This window comes from Brachyistius frenatus, unplaced genomic scaffold, assembly GCF_029030835.1.
Source record: "Brachyistius frenatus isolate BFR_SWC_R1_liver_20210118 unplaced genomic scaffold, ASM2903083v1 Contig_14, whole genome shotgun sequence".
In the NCBI taxonomy this organism is placed as follows: Eukaryota; Metazoa; Chordata; class Actinopteri; family Embiotocidae; genus Brachyistius; species Brachyistius frenatus.
Window position 1 is genome coordinate 3,073,531 of NW_027210613.1, and position 22,780 is coordinate 3,096,310.

The window sequence follows — 22,780 nt, forward strand, 5'->3', positions numbered from 1 at the left end:
CATCCATCAAGAACAGTGGCTCCTCGAAATAAACAAAACCTATTATCAAAGGGAGGGACGAAGGATGTTGGTTGCTAAACAACATTTCCCAGCATGCTGCCATAACACCATAATGAGACTGCAGGGAGCTGTTGCTCCAATTTAGGCAACACAGGCCACTTTTACATTGAGGTCAAAACAGCCAAAGCAAAGGCTGTGTGACAGATTGCAGGATTTAAATGTACTTCTTCAGGTCAATCATGAAAGCTGGGGGATTCAAATATTTTACAGGATTGGGACCTTTTCTAAAGTGCAAAAACTGGATTGCTTTTGGGATTTATGTGTTTAACCAGTACATCTTCGTACAATAATCAATTCATGTGTGTGTATTTTCATGTGCATGTCAGGGCAAGATTTTGTGTTACCCCAGATGGTATGAATTAGTGCCTTGGCACTCTGAACGTACTTCACAATTCAAAACTGGAAAATACCTGGGATGATCCATAAAGATATTGTTTTCTAGTTTGTGGTATGCATCATTTCCTTCAAGTGTCTAAATTTGAGCAAAACATACAAATTCAAAACAGAACCTTTATCCCCTCACCTGATAGCTCTCAAAGCTAGTGTGTCCCATGCTGGGTGTCGGGGCCCCAGGTGGTACGGGGGCCCTCCTCTTCTTGGTGTCAGCCTTGGGAGACATCCTGAGGATATTCATGACCGACTGAGACTGGCCCAAGGTGCTGGGGCGATCCTCCACGCTGGGGACCCCTGACACTGTGGACAGACCCTGTGGGTAACATGAAGAATAAAAGGGGGTGAAGTGACACTGTCAGATATATGTAAGGATACATATGAACAATTGTGTTTATTTATGAGCTTCAAGTATATTTTGCAATCAGTGTCAAGTGAGCCAGGCATACGTCCACTGAGTTTTAGTTATATAAATACATTATGTAGCTGTTGTACCACCCGAGACTGAATTGCGTTCAAGTTTTGAAGGATCAGTCAGAGCTGACTTGATCAAAAATCAAATTTATGCTAGGCTCATCCAACATGTTAGGTACCAAATTTGAAGAAGACTGGAGAGCTGAAAAACATAGTTAACCAAACTTTTGAGACCGCATTCAATTTAAAGCTGTTACACAATGAGATACCCCACTAACTATCAAACAAAAGCATTGGCAGGGCCCACATCACTGACAGTGTTGACTTCAAGCGTTAAGTTTAGGGTAAAAAGCTGACAATTGTATTGTTAATATACAAATCCAGACACATTTTAAAAAAAACATGCACATTCTAAGCATGCAATGGCTGGGCACATTTCTGAGGAATGTAGTCCATTCTTTAGTCATGACAATTATTGCAACATGTATTTGATCAAACTGAAAGTGCAACCACATTTTCAAAGGGTGGCTGCTCCTGACTAAAGCTTTGAAACCAAAATGGTTTTCGATATCTGATCAAAGAGATCCTAAAGTGCTCCTGAAAATCTAAACCTTCCCGTGACACAACGGGAGCACCAAACCTCGGCTCACAGCCCCATGATCGAAGAAAAGAAAAGTGCTTTAAAGCAGATTAATTGATGAGTTCAGACAATGCCTGGACACAACATAAAAGCAACGTGAAAAGGAACATAAAGTTCAGGTCATTAGGATTAATTGGGCTTAAGGTTAGAACATCTCAGTGGGGAAGGATGGGAAAGGAACACTACATCTGAAAAAAGCCATGAGGAGAGAGGTCTTACATGTGCCGACACTTCCCCCCCCATTTTTAAATATCTTTACACGGTTGACATTTAGATTTTTCGGGGAAAAACTGCTGCTCTTCATTGAAGTTAATGAGAGAAGAAGGAGAGAAATGGATACCCAGAATACACTCATACATTTTGTACCTTTGAGCATGCATGTGGACAGCATCCACAAGGACTGCACATTTCTATTTACACATTACAACCCAAAGAATGCGTGAAAAAAGAACAATATTTTCAGAAACTACCACCTATATGGAGAATATTGTATCATTTATTTCTGTGCAGTATCATGTATCAGTAGATGGGAACATAGGAAGGAGTGAGTGACAGCTACCCACTTTTTCTAGTCTTACTTTCTTGCGGGGTTTTAGCACTCCCTGTTAGCTATAATCAAGTTAACGCGAAGTATGTCTGCGATTAATTCAAAACCCAAAAGTGAAATTAGCACATTAACATGCAAAAAAGAACGACACTATAAAATATTTATTACCAGTCAGTTCTGTCAGTTTTTTTTTTTTAACTGTTGTTCACTGTGCGATGTGACTGACACATCCAAGCACTGACGGAGTGAGAGCAGGGCGAGGGGGAGGCGTGGCAGACGGCTGACAAAATAGACAGAAAAGGAATGTTGGAAGAGAAGACTGATGTAATTTCCATTTGGAAACCTTAAAAAAAAAAAAAAAAAATGAGCATGCCTTCAGCTCACCAAAAATATAATGTTCAAAGCAGAAAATTCACATGAACTCTGTTTGACTTTTTCACCTGCTCTCTTCTACTTCTTCGCTCTGGTAAACAATCTGAAATCTGTCAAAACAGCGAGAAAGGAAAATAGAACAAAATGTACTCCGGCATCTGGGGAGAACCCAAGCTTACAGTGCATTCATAATTACAAAGTGACAAGCAGAAAAGGAACCTATTCAACCTTTGCATAACTAGGATCATGGCTTACATACTATATCTCCTGACTTCCTTTCAGTGCTTTAAGGATTTACCTACTACAAACCACACGTGCAAATATTGAAAAAAATGGATATGAAGAGTGTAAACAACAAATAACATACATTATACCAATCAAAATTGTCAGAATCATTTCCTACTAATCATTCTCAAAGTTAGTCTTACTTCAGTATAGAAAATAATCCTCTTATACCTATGAACAAGGAGTACTAGTTATTGTTTTAAATTATTTAGAAGACTTACAAGATTAGCTGAACACATTCTATTGTAAAATGAAATACAATAGAGATCAGTCTGTTTCACCTTCGACCAAACCTAGGAACACTGATGTGTGTGTGTGTGTGTGTGTGTGTGTGTGTGTGTGTGTGTGTGTGTGTGTGTGTGTGTGTGTGTGTGTGTGTGTGTGTGTGTGTGTGTGTGTGTAACCTGTAACCAACCCAAAATCAACGTCATGATGTATTAATGGACATTTGTACAAAAACTATTGATTGTGATTTTAGAAAGAGCAGGAGTTTGGACATTGGTCTGTAAATATCGAGGAATGAATAATCTACAATATATTCTCTTTAATAATGTCTGGACAGCTGCATGTTTAAAAGACTGTGGAAGAAGGCCAGTTGCCAGAGAGAAATTGATGACTGACAGAATGCTGGAGACAATATTTCCAAACACTTCTTTAAAGACTTAAGTATAGTTTGTAGAATCACATCGAGGGAGCAGATGGAGGTCTTCATAGAAGATATAATGTGATGAAGTTCAGGCAGAGTGATGGCATTCAGGGAGCAGATGGATAGACTACTCACAGATTCTAGCTAAGATGGCAAGTACTTTATCTGTAAACAAAATGAAGGAAATCCTCATATTTAGTTGAGGAAGCAGTGGAGGAGATGACAGAATATAACTCAGTAAAAAGTACCCTGGGATTATGACCCTTTTTGCTGACAAGATCAATGAAGTAATGTGATGTGGCATTTTTGACAGATGGCTTGTTTTCATCCCAGAGATCTATCGGAAAAATCTGAATTTCCATCTCTCTGCATGCTCTCCTTATTTCTTTGATATTAGCATTATTAGGACATGGCAGAGGCAAATGAAGCTGTCAAAATCAGAGAAGAAAAATATTGTGATTTGGGACGAACTTAGGAAGAGAAGATTGGAAAATTCACTGGAAAAGAATATAGGCTTCAGGGTATGCTGAACATCAGTTTGTGTAAAATCATTTCATGTATAGTCCTGCTTATCTGTCAGCAAATCATTCACTGACGAGTGACATCAGAGCTTTGAGGTAAAAAAAAAAAAAAAAAAAAAAGAAGGTTAGACAGTTGTGAGGCTCAAAAATTGTCACCCAACTGCATTTCATTGCTGCAGCTCGGCGGTTAAAAACTAGATGACCTTCCTAAAAACTATTTTATCCTCATGTATAGGTGGGACCAAAGTCTTGCCAAACTGAAAATGGTTAGGACTGATATATACTTGACAAATTTGGGCCTTGATCTCTTAAGATCTTAAAAAATAAAACAAATTAAAAAAAAATGTCCCTGTCAGCACTGCCCTCATATAATGCTCTCTGTCCATGTTAGTGTTTAAAGACCACACACACACTTCCACTGAGGCACACAGTAGTTCAGCCTCTAATGAACAATTAGAGATAAGAGGCTGGGCTTTTAGTGCTAATGTAGCCAAGGTAGGGTAATCTGATGCCTTCGGGCTGATAACACTGTCTATATATGTGTGCGTGTGCGCGTGTGTGTGTGTGTGTTTTCTTGTGTGCACAAATGTATGTGTGTGGTCTGATAACAGTCCCTGGCTGAGAAACAATCATAATAAATAAATCTAAAACTTGGCGGCCACTACCTTTGATACAGTTCAAGGTTTTAAAAATATTATAATATTTCACATCAAACAAAAGGCCTTGTGCTTCTGCTGCAATGTTTTTTTTTCCTTTTCACTTCCCTATCTTCCTTCATTGTTGTTATTTCTTTCAAACCACACTGAACTATTTGAAGAAAGATATGTAGTCAGGAGCATCTGATGAAAGTATTAAAAAGAGGGTGACAGCTTAGACCTGGAGGAGGAAGATGATAAGGGTGACAATGCTCAGTGTTGAAGAAAACACAAAGAACAAAGGGGTAGAAGGGTGGAGTCCAACCAGAAGCTCTGAGCTCAGAGGGACAGTGAACTGAACAAGAGGGAGCCAGGCAGTGTGTTTCGAGTTAATACGATCAAATGCCATTTTGATTGAGTTATGGCTATAAAAAGGTGGAGCGATGCTTAATGCAGTGTCTAAATGTGGTAAATCTGGTTTACACTAGAGTGGTTGTGGGGAGTATGATCTCGGATAGAAACACTCTACATTAAGTTGTCAATGTTTATTATAATCAAAAAAGCTACTTTAGAGCTACAGTACAATTATAAATGATTTGTTCAAAACCCCCAACCACCCAACCCTTTTGTGGGTTGCAGTCGGTTGTGATTTTCCTGAAATCTGGTCATCACTAGTCACATAAACTGCTGTAGTTGGATCCTTCTGGGTCATTGATTACTACCCGAGACCACACATACACTCACGCATTCAAACGGACTAAGAGCTTTATCTTTAATACTATTCCTTATAGTTATCTTATCATTTAGTGCTGATATGTAGGAAAGAAAAGGTAATGGGTGTCAGATGTCCAAGCAGCACTATGCTCCTCTATGGACCTGTGATGAAGAGGGCCAGGACTGTCTGCTGACGAATCTTCTGGAGACAGTTGCTGCCCTCTGGAGGACATCAGCACACATGACCACAACTCAACAAAGAATATAGAAGACCAACGGTGGTGACCCATTCTGTGATGGCCAAATTCCTATATAGTTCAAACTGGCTTAGTTATTTCAAATTGTAACTTTATGACTCAGCTTGCGCTTGTTTTTTGTGATGTTGTTACTGGTTAGTATTACATTTACATGTGCGTATATTATTCTGTCCGCCCATTAAATATGATTGGAATGGTTCAGTAACGAGATAAAATGAGATCATAATCAATCAAATCCGACTTTGATTTCACCTTTGGCCAGTGTGAGTTGTGTTAGTAATACTTACATGAGATTGTGTGTCTGTATTTTGGATTATTTTATCATCACAGTCATCCATGTCCATTGATGTAGTCTCTGTCTGCAAATGGAAGGCACAGCTAACATGTAGCATTCAACTGTTCAGCCATGCATTTAGCTTGCCTCAGCTATCAGTTTGATTAAGTGTGAGCAGCATGCGTTACGTAAGGTTAGTTTGTAAATGATTCCTCAGTTTTCATGGTACTTGTGCAATGAGTCACTGCTAAACTTTGTGGACAGTCACAATGACACAATAATTCCAAAGTAACATTGGGTATATATGACCAAAACAATCTTTGACTCTGAATCGTAATGGGACTCTGTTGGGACAAAACTGAAAGACTCTGTGAAACAACATAAATGCAGTTCTTGAGTAAATCCAGCACAATCCCAAAAAACGGTAACGGTAATCTGGAGTTTTACCTTGGATTTCCTCCTGCTGAACTGGAAAATACCCAGCAGGCCTTTCTTCTCTGGTCTTCCCAAACTGGTAGTACTGGAGCGAATCGATTCTATGAAAATAAAAGGAAAAGAGAGAGAGATAATCTCAGCAACTCATTTTAAATGTGAGGGGATCAGAAGATCATACTGAAAAAGAGTTTACAAGCGATGACAAATTATCTCTGCATGCATAGATTAATCAGGTTAACCACAACATTCACAGCAGTCTTGTCATTACAGTTGAAAACTTGGAATTTATAATACACCTGCATGTAAACCAGTTTAGTTTGATTTCTTTGTAATTCCTTTGCTTTGCTTGATATTAAATAAACATAAATAAAGTGTCACGTGCACTTTTCCTGATCATTTTAGAAAAGTCTGAACACTTAACGTTTCGTTCGGAAGGGCTGCTTCTGATTTTCATCAGCAGAGGGCGCTCTAGGTTTATTTTTCTCAAGGCCCACCTCTATCTAAACTTCAAGATTTCCAGAGCAGTAAGTACGAATGTGCACAATAACACTATTGGCTTGAAGACAGGTGAGGAAGTTAACAAACCATTTAGAAAAATCACAAGCTATACTACTCAGTTATTTGGGTTCTGAAAACAGCAGAGGCAAGCTAAGTTAATAAATCCTTTCAAGTTGACCCAGGTATCAAAATCACAACTTCAGCACATTAAACCACCGAATTCTTTCTTTGAAGATGGATGACTGTCACGCTAACACACATGTACAGTGCAGTAACAAAGCAGGGTTAATAAGCAAGCAGCAGTTCATTGGGTTAAACAGCTACATGGATTTGAATGGGAGCAGCAACACTAACACAGACGTGACTTTTGACTAATACCTGAGTAGTTAAGAACAGGGGCAGAAGACATTTTCGGCTGGAAAACTAGAAAGAAACGGTTTAAAAACACAAAGTCAATAATGGATAACTGACCTGCATCACAAAAACATTATTAATCTGTTGTATTTGCACACTGGTACCACCAAAGTAAAGCTGGTAGTGTTTCAGCAGAGGAAGAAAAAAACTTTGTGCATTTGTGACAACTGTGGTTCTTACTTATGACAATAATAGTAAAACACGATGAATGTCTTTCAGGTAACCTGGCTGAATACCAAACTCACCATTACACAATAGTATTCGACCATAAAAATGACAATGTTCTAAAAGGACACGCTTTTCCTTTAAGATCACTTTGTGACAAGAAAAGTATGTGCACATATCAGTGGGTGTGGAACATCACCATAGTAATGAACCACAATATCACATCATAGATCATAAGTCAACTTCTGACTTGATAATGGATGACAAAGTCTAATTATCATACTCCTGGAATAAAATATATTAACCAAAGTTGGTTAAGCTCAACACATTATACTGAACATAAACTCAAATATTTACACATTTTACTGCTGAATATAATTGATTGCTAATGTGAGGCTTATTACACTGGAAGCATTTTCATGAGCTACTACGCGTGTTGTTTGTGTGCAATCCAGTTACACTGAACAAACTTTTTTGTTCCCTCTTCCTGAAAGCAACCACAAACAGGTAGGAGGTCAACAGGGCTCAGTATGTATATATTTGTTTTCTCCACCAAGGAGGTTATATTTTTTTTGATATATGCATTCACACATTTTTACAAAAACCTTTAAATTTATTTATAACACATGCTATAACTGCTACTGATATTATGCATATCATTTTCAGGCCAACAGATGATAATATGACACAATCGGCGGGCAATCCAAAGCACCTATAATTAACTGCGATGATGTCCTGTATCTGCTTTAATTAGCTAACTAACATTAACCAGCACTTTCACAGAGCGTAAAACAGGGATGAACTCTATCCCTGGTAATTCATTGAATTCAACAAAATCAAATAAGCATGTAACTTATAAATGACTAAATTATATTATTATTACAAATGTCTATTATGGGTAATTCAGTTTAAATTATACAGAACGTAAAATGACACATTGAAAAGTGACAGAACATCAACATTACTGTTAGGATGTCGTGGTTAAGGTTTACTGTACCTAGACTCTGATCATGAACGTAGAGCTCCTTGATCCCCAAGTCTGACAGAGATTTGTCCAGCGGTAACTCGTGACGACTGATGCTGTTCTTCAGGAGCAGCACGTGTGCAGGGTCGAACTCACACTTGTCGCAGATGACCGGTAGAAGAACCTGGAGTGGTACTGATGGGTTGACGCGTACCACAGCCTTCTGGCTGCCGTGGTAGTTCACCATCAAACGCACTGTTTTCTGACACAGAGGGGAGAATGGTGGAGAGAATTAGACACTATCGTTTAATAACTGGATGAGATAAAAAGCTAATTGGGGAGCACTATTTATCATTATCATGCAGTCGCACAACAGGTATCCTCTTAAAAAATATACTCCGTCTGGCAGTGAACCAGCAGGACAACAGGAGTGTACAAAGCTAAATAAAATGGAGGTCCTTTACAGGCTTCATCTAGAAAATATAGGTTCTTGTTGATGAAAGAAACAAAACACAAACTGAAGCTTACTGACCGATCTAACACAGATTGAAGCAGTTCAATGACAAGCATCATAGTATCAACTAAAATGAAGGAACTACTGTCTGAAGAGACAGAGTAAATACCTGTCTGGAATAACTAGAAACAACTTGTTTATAGAGAAACACGTCCAGACATTTAAAGACACTTCAATAATGAGTAACTTAAGGTTAGACTTTGGTTTCTGACCAAAAAAAAGGTACATTTATAGAATAAGGATGATGATGTCCTTGTGCATATGTGTGTGGACAAGCACATGATCTTGACGTGTCAACTGTAAGGCCAAATGAACTACCTCGGGCTCTATGGATAAGATAGACTTGCAATTCATCATCAAGAATAAGCTTAATAAACCAAATATTAGTCAAGTAACACTTGGTTGAATTCAAGGTTTACATCTTTTCAATTGTTGTTTGAGGATTTAGTCTATTTACTTCTGACAATGTTATACCTGATACTACATTTTATTGCATTTACTGAAATGGGTTTTATATATTTTTTTCCACCCCATTCATATCAATGACAGTAGATTCATCATTAGAAATGCCTCTGATTACATAACACAATAGAGTTCAACAGCACCACAAACTAAAGTATCCAAAGGTGGTTGGGTGTATCTAACTGGCAATTGAGTACACAGTGTTTCAGTCAACAATTTCATTTTAACTGCTGAGCGCGGTAGTATAAGGAGAGGAGATAAAACAGAGAGGAGGAATGACTGACAGCTGTGTCTAAAAGGATCAGCCTCTGGCTGGAGGCCAGCTGGGGTCAAAGGGAGAGAGAGCAGCCAGTGAGCCCTGAGAAGAGCAGAGAAATAATGCATGGTAACTAAAGGTAAGGCACTCATCAAATATTCAAACTGTAGGAGGAGAGTGAAGGAGAGGCAGAGAAAGGGGAGAGAAAGAGACGGATCCTGAGGAGAAATATTAAGTTGAGATGAGCTAATAGTGAGCTGTAAAAACAGATGACATCAAGTAAGATACATATAAGATCCAAACAGAAAAGGCACCCCTTGAACGAAAAACCAGAACATAAAAACTGACTCCAGTATGCTGGCCACTTTAATGCCATTAGTTAGTCCTACCTTAGCAATGGGCCCTTACAGGTTTCACTGGCCTTGCTTTCTGCCAGCAGTCAATAGTAAACGGTAGAGAGGGGAAGGAGAGGCATTACATAAGACTTAAGGGTAAAAAGCTATAGTTTATGCACACTGCAAAACTTTATTAAACTAGAGAATAACTGTTTCTCTGGCATTTTGGAGTGCTGTAATCAACACTGCTTCATGCAGAACAGAATAAAAACACGGATAACTTTGGGGAATTGTTTCTTTTCAAAATATTATAAAATCTAATTTATTTATTTTTAAATACAGGATAAATGTCTCTACAATCAAAACACACAAAAATGTAAACCCGGCATAACAAACCAAATTTTTGTATGTTTTGAAAGTGCTGTGAAAGAATACGCAAATAACGTTACGTATAAAAAGATCCGGATCACATCGTCAGGCTCCACCGCAACTCACCTCTGGCACTTTTGGCGCTGGTCTGCGCACCACTTTCTCCTCCCAAACTTTCTCCTTGATGAGGACACAGGCCACGTTGAGGGAGCCCAGCAGTGCGTTAGGCTTGAACCCCAAAGGGTGGCCCTCTGGCGACAGAAGCTCCAAGCTGTGCAGCGCTGGATTCAGGTGATAGCGACTGCACAGCTCGACCAGCAGGTCCATCAGTGCTTTACTGAGAGAGGGAGAAAGAGAGGCAAGAGGGGCGAGAGGGAAAGTGTGTGTGTGTGTGTGTGTGTGTGTGTGTGTGTGTGTGTGTGTGTGTGTGTGTGTGTGTGTGTGTGTGTGTGTGTGTGTGTGTGTGTGTGTGTGGGGGGGGGGCCAAGAGGGGGGTAGACGAAGAACCACAGGAGGAGTTGGGGAGAGAAAGAGAGGGAGGAAGAGCAGAAGATAGGGTTACATAGCCTACCTACCCTCAGCTCTGGTAAAGAGAATTGAACAAAGCAAAGACACACTCTCACCTGACACACTTAGCATTGATAGACACGTGATAAGATTTCAAACTCAGTCATTTTCACAGACAAACTATAGATTGAGCAATGGCACTGATTTTGACATCAGTCAAATCAGATAAATGACAGTCAAAATAAATGACATTTTACACAAAAATGCCACACAAAATCAGTCATTATGAAAAAAAAAAAAAAAATCATTCTAGAAGTGTTAGGCAATATTTGGAACTGCTCTTTGAAAAACAGGTGAAAAATATCATATTATTTGTTTTAATTCTAACTTTTTCATGAGAATTGAAAACAAAGACTCAACAACACAAGACAGAGAAGCCTCATATGAAATACTGCAGATAAAATCCAGACAGCATCCCACAATAAAACCGCCATGCCAAAACACTGGTGTCGAGAAATAATGACTGTGCCATCTACTCATGTCCATTGTTTAGTGTATCTGTTTTGGGGAGGGAGGGGGCAGATGGGGAGGCCTATAGTACTACCTGTCAATCCTCAGATAAAGAAACCCAGAGACGGTCTCCAATGTTTTCTGGGAACAGCCAGATCAGATGACCGAACTGAGAGAGATACATACCACTACAAAGGACACCATTGACAATCACAAACACACCGTCACAGGCAAGTAAATGGGAAATCTGAAAGTGTGCAGTCAACAGACCCAGTGTCTGTGTATGCTTCTTAAGAGGATTTTGTCCACTTCATCCAAAACAAGTCAAGACACAATCCACCATCTGAAAAGGCTGATCCAATCTAGTACTAAATAAATCATCTATCTTCAACCTCCGTGTTTCACATAAAGATCATGTACAGTAGTACACATCTTAAATATGCCATACATAAGGCATCTCGATAATTTTATACTGTGTGATACTGCAGTCATAAAAATGTCATCTTAAGTTCCAATATTAATCTAAATATTGGCATGATATTAGTACAGAGAACAAACACAACCAGATAAAGAGTACATAGGTGAGTGGAAATAATGCATTATCTGGCTTAAGAAGTTCAGGTTGGGTTGGGGGATATTGACAGTTGGCTCCGCCCCCCTATTGCCAGCAGCTTCAGTCTGATTGTTGTCTGGAAACCCCTTTCACCATAGCAACCAGTGAGTGTGGCTAACAGGCACACAGAGAGGGCCACTAAAGAGGCAGATAGGGCCAATAAAATCTTTACAGATTTCTTGATGGCCCACCAGCTCATCAATGTTGCAACCCACTGGGAGTTGTCCCGGTATGCCAGGTGGTTAGTAGTGGAAAAGACAAACTAAAACCAACATTTATATTTCTATTTTACCGTGTTTAAGTGTCGCATGATCAATTTATCAATGGATGGTGTTATGTACATTTAGCATCAGTGATTTATGACACTGATGCGTGTTTAAAACACCTCAGTCTTATCTTTTCTTTGACCAAATAAATAACCACACTATCAGGATCGTATGTTAGGAAACGGTTTCAAACGGTGGCATTAAGGAAACCAGATATCTAACAGGTGACCACAATATGATTTGTCTGATATCAGATAAAAAAAAAAAATTTTTTTTAAAAATGTGCTACATACAACCAAGCAGAAACCCTGTGGCTACAATATCTACCAAAACTTTATAAAATACTTTCAAACAATATCAAGCAAATTGAAAAATACATTTGGATGCTTAAGTATGAAACATTCTCTTGTTAGTATATAAGTTTGAAAAACCGACTTACTTTTCTACTCTAGTGAGAAGTATCACAGACACCTGCTGGCCTTAAGTTTCTCTGACATTACTAAGAGAGTGCCTTGTTCTGTACCGGAGAGACATCCCTAATGTTCTGTCCTAAAAGAGAGAACCTCATTAGGGACATGGAGCTTTAGCGGGTCAGCCGTCGTCTCTCTGGGACAAAGCTTGTGTTGAAGCGGGGAATGGGACCCCTTGATGGGGCCCCACTCACACGGCAACAAGCAAAACAGACTGAGCAGCAACAAACAGGTGTCCTACTGTTTGTCTCGAGACTGACCATCCACTCATAGAAACGTATTGCTCAATTAAGCATAAACTAACTTTATAGTCATCGATATGAATTCTAACATGCTGTATAGATGTGGATGTATGGACATCGTATATTCAAACAACACAGGATGCATGAACAAAACACACATTTTACAAAGAAATGCAAAGGAAAAATAAGGCACACCGAAGAAAAGCAACTTAAAAACAGAGTGATTAAATATATGCTTGTGTTGCCCTCTCTTTCCTCTCACCTTCCATCCTCAGTCACAGAAGCCTGGTATCCCTGTGGTAAGGTTAACTGTAAATCCACAGTTGGCCTCAGTATGTTTTCCTTGGCGTCCATGCCTGATGTCCCTCCTCCCCCATCAGGTACAGAGTTCCTGAAGATGTGGCGTGGTGCAGGTTGAGGCACCTGTGGCAGAGGTGGGGCATGTGCCTTCATTCTCCTCCTGCACAAGGACAAAAGGGAATATTACCACGTTTTCCACATACAGTACAGTATGTTAGGGGGGGGGGGGATAAGCATTTATTTCATATAGTGTACTTGATTATTACATCCAGTAATGAAACAATATGTCCTCCGTTGAACAAAACGCAACATTTTCAACCTTCTGACTCACTTATAAACTCTTAGGGAAACAAATTAAATGATATATAAATAGTTTTGCTTCTTCCGAGTCATTCTTGGTTTTCTTGAGTTCCGCCTTAGTTACACAACATGACAGCCAAATGAATACAACCCACTGCCATCACCTCAGGAGCAGCCCGAATACAAATGAGGACTTCAGGTTGTGACACAACCTCTCTCTTCATTTAGATTACGCAACAGTCTACAGATACTGATGAGGATCATTTTTGTTGTCGAGATGACCCAGCACTGAGCAGCTGTTTGTGAGACTCCTCTGAATAAAACTAATATTGTCTGATAACGCCTTCTCTAAAAATCACTCCTAGATTCTCTAACTCGTAGTTTTGTGCCACATAATCGACGACTGATTTAAACAGAGGGAAATGCCCTACTACACCAGAAACAACACCCCTCATCAGATTTGATTTGATCTCTTGAATACGTGAAAAAAAATAATCAACAAACACTAAAATGTGAATATCAGGTTGCCTCAGTTGACACAGTCGCATGTTTTGTGAAAACAAGTACAACCTTCTGAGAAAATTTGACATGAACGGTTTGTATTTTTGTAGGGAGTTGTAACGTATTTATTGTGCTCAGGTGCAGGCCTTACGTTATTTGGTGTGTTAAATAAAACGTAAAAAAAAAAAAATAGGCATGAATGCAAACCACACCCACACATGACAGAGATGTCAATGACATGCCAGCAAGACAGCGCTATCTGTACGTCCGACGTGGGCTCAACATAAACTGTACTCAGCCTGACGGAGACAGCTGACGAGACTGAAATCAAACACTTCATCCTCTCAACGAGAACAAATAGCTTTTCTATAGCACACATTTCTGCACACACTCCCTCTTTGCAAATATTAGCCTTTTGATAATAAAAGAAAAACTCACGTCAGAAACACTCCTTGTGCTGATTAAGTGTCCCGACGGTGTGATATATCACAACGTGTACAAATCCTGTTCCAAGGGATTCGGCACGCTCTCCGAGAGAACGTGTGCACGCGTTTATGAATTTTGTGATCCAGCGTTGTTCGATCCAGTGTTCTTCAAGGTGCGACTGCCCGGTGTGACGGCAAGAGCAGCATGGCGAAAGATGATTGCACGAGCACAGCAAGCGGACTCTTAACCTGGCTGAAGTTAACCATTAACAGCTACGTATATCAACTAACTCGGTCACCCGCGTGACCCATAGAGTCAATGACTCATTGTGCAATGCCGAGAGTGCTTTTCAATGGATGCATCATGCAAATGACAGACTATACTTAAGGGTTTAACATCAATGGTGATAATCTGGTTAAGTCAAATCATAGTGCAGATCATTTCTAATTAGTGCCCGGCTAAATGTGCACTCGCAAAATGTATGGTTTGCTCACTAGAAAATGATTTTCAAGAGCAAAATAGAGCCCCGTAAATATGCGAGATGTTTGTATATTCCTGTTGAGTCTGTGCCTTTGAAGGTAAACAGAACTGGTCTCTGTGGGACTGCGGGACTGGGCCCCGGCCAGGCCTACACAGTCAGCTAGTATCCTCCTTTCCCTCTCGCTTGCCGTTTGTCTCACCCGAACATTTCACTCTCCCTCTCTCTCTCTCTTTTTTCCTCTCCCGAACATGCACAAAAGACTCCTTTAGGAAAAGCCTGGTCTCCCACAGTGTTAGAATGAGCGTAAACAGAGAAAGAGTGGAAGAGTAAAGGAGAAGAGTGGAACGAAAAGCAGGAAACCCTGCTCGGCACAGGGGGGCAGTAAGTGCAGAGCTGTTACAGGGACTGAGTTACAAATGGGCCCTCACGCACACACAGGAAAGATTAGGAATGGACCTTTCACAAACACTCAGTTCCTTCCACTTGGCTTAACACCGTTAAACAACATATATTTCTTTCACTTGCCTCTATTAAATCAGCTTTTCTTTTGACAGAAACACTTAGTTGTTCATTCAGGCTTAAGATATTCATGATATTCCAATTAACGATTCTTTGATTTTACAGATCAGAAGGTGTTTCACTCTTTTTTATCATTCTAAATGATAAACAACATGGCATAAATATAAAACTCTCATTCCATAAGAATCTATAAATAGATACCAAGGTGCCAAAGGTGCTACAGACTCGCGTGGTCTGGTACAAACAACAAGGAGAGCATGTGAGCAGCTATAAACGGGGATCCACAGTTTAGATCAAATACAGTACACCAAACTGTTGGAGGACTAGTTTGCTTACTTTGAAGGGAACAGCTATAGGCAACATATTAGGCATAGTATTAAACGGGTACTTTGGCGAAGAATGTAAACATGACATTTTTGCCTGCCGTGGAATACTATTAAATATATCTGTTTTAACTGATGAAACTTCACCGGTAATGTCGGTGAAGAGTAAGCAATTGAAATGGTGTGCAGGGAAACACACAGCCTACCAGTCACTATGTTATGCTGTCAGTGTGCTAACCTCTTAAACAGATTAGTCTCAGTGTTTACATATGTGTGTGTGTGTGTGTGTGTATATATACACACACAAAAATATATATATATATAAAGAAATATAACATGGCAGTACATGGCAGTAAAATATATATATATTCAGAATTAAATATCGCCACCTTCACATCAAATTTAAGTCTTAATTATGAGCTGCCATGTCGAGGAATACAATTCACATTACCTGTGAAAGTTCCAGAGTTGGAGATACCAGGAACCTTTGACAGCTACTACACTTTACACCTGGTGGTCCAAAGTTTGAACACAACTATTCACATCATAGTTTTCCTTTATTGTTGCCATGGACACCGGCAGACATCAAAACCATGAAACATGTATTTTGATATATATATATATATCTATATCAAATTCTGAGAAATGCGTAAGGTGTTAGATCGTTTCAGGCTGTAAGCAAAAATGAAATGCTCTTCAAAATACAGTTTTGGAAAGATCACTGCCAACATGCAAATACATGTATGTAAATCCGTGTACGTCACAGTCAAATTACTGTTGTTTTGTGAAAAGTTAAATTGCATAACACTGCTCAGACGCACTACAGACTATCTATTTTTTTTTTTTTTTTTTTTTTCTGGGGAAAGAAATGTCAGAGACTGTATTTATCCCAGCCATGGAAACACAGCCTAAAACGTTCCCACTCTCAAAGGTCTTATTAAAACATTGGAATATATTAGTGCAAGCACTCAATTGTGCTCTGTCAGCACAACCCTCACCAAACAGTGGTCTGATACATTGTGGTCAGTCATGTACTGCCATGTTAAAGGCTTTATATCATTACACCTCAAGACTCAAAGAAAATGTGAGTCAAAGCAGCAGGCAGAGCCCCAAACATTCATGAAGTCAATAAGTCTGTCAGTGAGAAAGTCACTGCGATAGATAGATAGATAGATAGATAGATAGATAGATAGATAGATAGATAGATAGATAGATAGATAGATAGATAGATAGATAGATAGATAGATAGATAGATAGATAGATAGATAGACAGACAGACAGACAGATGTCAGTACTGTGTGCTACAACAGGATCACTGGAACAATGATGTAGTATCCACTAATGAACACAGCCGACTGGGAATGGAGAGGATTAATAGGCCAAAAACACAGCGCCGATTGACTTATATTCACTATAACACTTTATGCATTCTGAGCATCTAAACAATAGATGAAAATAAAGACTCGAAGGCTTTTAATTACAGTTGATATAAAAAATAAAATAAAAAGTCACCTGTTCCACTGTATATTTAATTAACAAATTGACAGACACAATTTCTTCTGTACTGCAAGACCTTTTCTTTGACAAGTTGTACTCTACCGGAAGTTGACTGCCTTTGACCCACACACACACACACACACACACACACACACACACACACACACACACACACACACACACACACACACACACACACACACACACACACACACACACACACACACACACACACACACACACACACACACACACACACACACACCATATCAACCACATCCTTTTCTAAAAGCTACAGGATTCTTGGTGTTACAGATCTAATCTATCCTATCCTTTTGTAATTAAAGCAGTTGTTGGAGAGTCTAAATTCCTAAAGATAAATGAGCTCTTTGAAGGAATCTTTCATTTCCTGTTGATGGCTTTAAAAGACAGTTTCATAACAAAAAACGCAGCAGTAAGTTGGTAGAACCCCTTCTACCAACATTTTTTTGTCTCAATTTCAAAGCTGATGGTTTGATCACAACCATGATAGTGGTTCGATGCCTGGGCTTGAACCCTCAGCTCTATTCAACCTTGAACAAGACACTGAACCCAAAAGTCCCATATAAAGTTTAGTAGTCGACAGAAAATTAAACCAAGAAAAAAATGAATTAAAAACCACAAGATGAATAGAACTTATAAAAAAAAAAAAAAAAAAATGGTTCCTTCTTTCAGTCATATTGCTGACAACAAAGTACAAGAGAAAGAAAATACATCTTGTACACATGGAATACTAATCAGGAGACACACGAGTAAAGAGTACATCACCTAAGTCAGCGTGTATTATCCGCTTCAAGAACACGCCAGCCACTTACACGTTATCACAAATACACACGCATTACAATCAAAGTCACAGTTGGACACAGTGTGAATTACTGGCATCCCGGACACTCAGCTACTCCCCTCATACTTCAAACACACACACACACACACACACACACACACACACACACACACACACACACACACACACACACACACACACACACACACACTATCCTGCTACGTCGCCAGCATAGCCCTTGGATGTCATGGCGTCCCTATGGCAACCTATATTTACACCACTTGACTACAGAAGAGAGCAGACTTCAGTTTCGTAGCAGCTGTGGATTTGGATGCACAGAAAGGGTGAGTGACCCACAGAAGCACAAACGAACATGGTCAGAAGGAAAGGAAAAGAAAGAGAAGGACAGTGTGAAAGGTTTTTCTTTTTGGAATACAACATATGCAGACATGTGACCCCAGTAAAGCATTTGTTTGCTGTTGCTAGGCACACAAGCTCCTAATTCAGCATATGCCCTGATGCTCATATTACTAGCCATGTGGTTAAAACCCCACCCCACAGCAGTGCCAAGTAAACTGACTCTGATAATGCCAGCTCTGTATTCACAGCCTTACCAACACTGTGACTACAGACAACTAAAAAAATGCAGAACATTTAAACATAATATATATTCTTAAATCTCGGATTTTCTGCAAAGTTTTGCCATCAAATTTACTTTGATTGTTTGGAGATGTTATTAGTTCCTACATAATTTTTTTTTTTTAAACATATGTGGATGCATTTATAATTTATTGTAGATGCAAAGTGTTCAAACACAAAATAAGCAGGAATAAATGTTAAAACAGTGCAACTATAAGTATATATACAGGCTTTGTCTAATGTCAGCGTAAACCAGATTACAAGTTGCACATGCAAGTATTTACTTCCATACTATTAAATGATACATTCTATAACCTGCCGAGTCTGATTTTAAGAAAACACCCTGTCCACAATAATTTTAATATCATTTATAATATACTGTGACTAGAAATCAGAACAGCTCCTAAAATTATACAACTCAACAACTGTTGTAGCTAATGTCTTATTTAACACACTTTTTTGCAGACATCATCAGATGTTCTCAGATTGGAGTGACTAGATGTTTTGATACTGGAGCTGGTTTGCTCAAAATATTCAACCTGACTCATGAGCTGTCATACAATGAAGCAGCTGTAAGGACGCCGCGGTGTTTATATGTAGCCCCAGCATTTAAAATAAGAATACATTACTCCTGAAAACATATAGTAGTTGGGGGCAACCTGATTTCATTATTAGGTGCAACCTTCAGTAAAATAACCACAATCGAGCTCTGCACAGTCTGATCAACGGGAGTGCAGAGTCAGTAACAATAACATAATAACCCAAGGGAGATGAGAAGGCACCACACCTCAGGTGCTAAATGATTTGTTACTCATTGGGATCAATTAGGTTGCTTACAATCCTTTACAGTTATTTGCTGGTTTTACAACCGGTTTGTATTGCAATGACCTCAGATTGAGTCAGCAACCAATAATTCAGGAGTATCTATTTCACACCTAAAGGAGTGAACTCCACCTACTGTAACATCACTCCACTCTATCAGTCCTCTCCTCCTCTTTCCTATCATCTCCTCTCTTGACACATACAGTCATCTTGTCCACTTGTGACCATTGACAAAGAGGCATGCGGTAACAGTTTAACACAAAACATGTTCCAGGACAATAATAAATCTCCAGAAATAGGAGCAGGAAGGCGCCCTACCCCACTGTCTGCGCAGCTGGAAAAAACATGTATATCTTCCCCTATTTGAACAAATATGAGTGACAGTTCTGCCAAAGACTATTTCTGTTCTTCTGGAAATACTCCTTGGCGATGGCTTTCAGTTGTTCAAAACATTTTGCCCATTTCCTCCAAGTCATCTCCAGCCATCTTTTGTTGAGTGAAGTGTATTTGTTGAGGGGCATCAATAAAAGTAGTATTGATAGCTCTCAGTATAAAAAACAGACATCTCTGCGCTCGGGTAATAAGAGAACTCATTTTGGATCCAGTTATCAGCTTTGATCTACACAAGAACCCAAATGATGTCCGTTTCAATGGTCGGCTTTTAAAGGCTATACACGGTACATTTCATTTTAATTTACATTGGAAACAAGTTACCAGCTGGGATTTTCACTGTACTCCAGGGAGGCAAACAGACCTAAAGCAGGGGAAGAAGGGATAATAAAGGATGGTAAGAGGGAATCTCAGGTGGCACGAAGCCTCCTACAGATGGAGAACGTGAACAAAGGCAACAGAAAAGGGTGGATGGGTGGACTCCCCCATTCGAGAGGAGAGGAAGGAGAGATGGAATGTAGAAGCAGAACAGCAGGAAATAATAATTAGTCTGTTCTCTATTCCCTTAGCTGCATGTTTATTTAGAGAGAGCTCCCTGCTGGAGAGAAGAAAAACACTTATGTTTGCACTTATTATGTACTTATTATTATTATTATATTACTTACAGATATTGTTGGTACAGCTTTTACTGTAGGCTCCCAAGATCCCTTTGATATGAAAAATTATAACACCAATTATTTTAAAGCTTTGGTAAAATTAAGCTTGAAATATTGTTAATGAATTCTTTACCACTACATGAAGCATTTATAGAAAAAAAAACTATTTTTTTGCATTCATTGATGGCCTACAATAGAAAGACATGCCTTCAAGGCATCAATGCCATAAATAAGGAATGTGCAAGTGTTCCCTGCTGACACTTTATACTAGTTTAATAACTTGAAACTAACTCGAAAAGTTCACCTGTTGCTAAATCATCGACACCAAGTGGTTTTCCCTTTGTTTTTTTCTGTAATCAAGATACAAGCAAGCAGCACAAAGGGTTACAAATGTGAAAACCCATCACCTCTTGTGCGCTGTCGCACCCCTGCTTTATCAGGCGATCGCGCTGCTATGGCACTTCAGCTGGTGAGTAGAGGAATCCATCGCTCCATCCACTCGCACACATGCAGTCCGTCTGTCTTCCCTCTCTGACAAACACACATACCACAGTGACTAACAGATGACAGCAGGCTTCCAGAAATAAACCTGAGCAGCCTGTAACAGCTGCATCATAGGAGACAGATACAGACTACTGTAGATACTTGACACTGTCAAATATAAGGGCAGTACTTTGTTGTAAAAGGTGTCTGCCAGTGCTTTTGCACAGTGGGGACTCAGGTTGGCAAACGGCAGAAAACAGAGTGGATCGTGTAGTCGATAGTGGGACCTAAGGAGCACGGCGGTCTATAAATACAGTCTTAAAATGTTACGGGCATATCATGGCAGAGTCTTGGAGTAAACATATTCAGAGCACCAGTACTGCTTTATCTGAACACAGACCAAGGACCCAATAATAACATCCTGTTGTGGCTGGCCTTATTATGAACTCCTACTAAAATCACTAGCCACAACATCGTTTGTGAAAATGATAGCACTTTTAGTATTTCATTAATAAGTTAACTATTTAACATGCATGCATAAAGAACCCTAGGCTATATTAGCAAGTCTTCTGCTGTATTTCTGCCATACCCTGATCTATTATTAGACTTCGCTCCAATAGGTTCAGTCAGCGTGCTTTGGTCAAGCCGTTATAGTTACAGAACAAACTTGTGGAAGCTGCATCCACACCCTCTCTATCTAAAACAGGATGGCCTGTGAAATGGATGCAGACACTAGCAGATACATTCTGTCCCACTGCCAACAACGCAATGCCTCAAGTACACTCTCTCAACTTTCAGAAGAGCTCAATTTAACCCATCATAAAAATAAACCTAAATATCCAGCCGTGGCCATACACACACTTTCCTCTTGGCTGAAAGTACATACAGAATAGCCTTCCAGTGTAAGAGGAAAAAAGAGGGAACTCCCTTCGTCAGCAGTGCTGACCAACAGTGGTGGCTGACCACATCAACCTTAATCTTCTACATAGAACAGATTTTGTGAAGGGTGGATAGGTTGGAAAGTTACATCTGCATCTGTCTAAATATATATTTGAGAGGCCAGCTGGGAAAAGACACAGCAATCAAAGATACAGTAATATTATCTTACTTGCTCTATCTGAGTATTCTAAGAAACGATATGGTCTGAAAGAAACACATAGCATTCAAATACAATGCAAATAGTGAGATTGATATTTTAGTCCAGAGGGCACGGCTTCACAATAATGACCACTTACACTGCAGCCAGTGAACGCTGTTGATCTCCCTCCACACTCAGACGTGCACACGGGCATGCACGTGCACAGAGACGGGACCGTTTGGAAGCCGGTAGTTATCTCTGGGCGTGTGCTGAGGACAGTTATTTGTAATTACATACTGCATTTATCAGTGAAATCTGTCTTTGAAAACTGAATAGAAACGAAAAAAAACTGTGCCACAAACAACAAACGCATTAAAAAATAAAATGTGCGACCTACCAACAGTGAAGCAGATGGCTGCACAAATCAGTATATGGATGGTGGTGAGGCTCTTATATTTTTCTACGCCTGCCTGGCAACAAGTGGCAATAAATACGACGGTGGATGATCAGTGCTGGGGACCGAACCTTGTGACCAAAACTCACAAGGTTCAGATGTCATACAAGATTGCGCCTCCAAAAGCAGACACACAGAAAACCACACAATTTCTATTAAACCTCAAACAGCTCAGTAAAACAATTTGAAGACACAATGGAGGAATGCTGTGAATTTAGAACTTGTTTGAGTGATTCCCTATTAATTGGTCTCCCATTTATTTCAATTAGTCTGTTGCTTCCTAATTGCCTCTGTGGGAGTGGATACTAAAATT

The 22,780-nt window shown here is 39.5% G+C and overlaps 1 protein-coding gene across 4 annotated transcripts in view; it reads right to left on the minus strand.

The window, feature by feature from the left end:
* The window catches only part of cobl (cordon-bleu WH2 repeat protein), a 51,920-nt gene that overhangs the window by 26,234 nt on the left and 2,906 nt on the right, over positions 1 to 22,780 (minus strand). For 2 of the 4 annotated variants that reach the window (XM_069693177.1, XM_069693175.1), the window contains exons 3-9: positions 13,038 to 13,235; positions 10,294 to 10,504; positions 8,265 to 8,493; positions 7,067 to 7,111; positions 6,203 to 6,291; positions 5,769 to 5,840; positions 584 to 766 (exon numbers count right to left, since the gene is read on the minus strand). In XM_069693177.1, coding sequence (XP_069549278.1) covers positions 584 to 766; positions 5,769 to 5,840; positions 6,203 to 6,291; positions 7,067 to 7,111; positions 8,265 to 8,493; positions 10,294 to 10,504; positions 13,038 to 13,235 — 1,027 coding nt within the window. Of the gene's footprint in view, positions 1 to 583; positions 767 to 2,219; positions 2,244 to 5,768; positions 5,841 to 6,202; positions 6,292 to 7,066; positions 7,112 to 8,264; positions 8,494 to 10,293; positions 10,505 to 13,037; positions 13,236 to 22,780 lie in introns of those variants that run through there. The other 2 variants (XM_069693176.1, XM_069693181.1) reach the window with 2 other exon arrangements.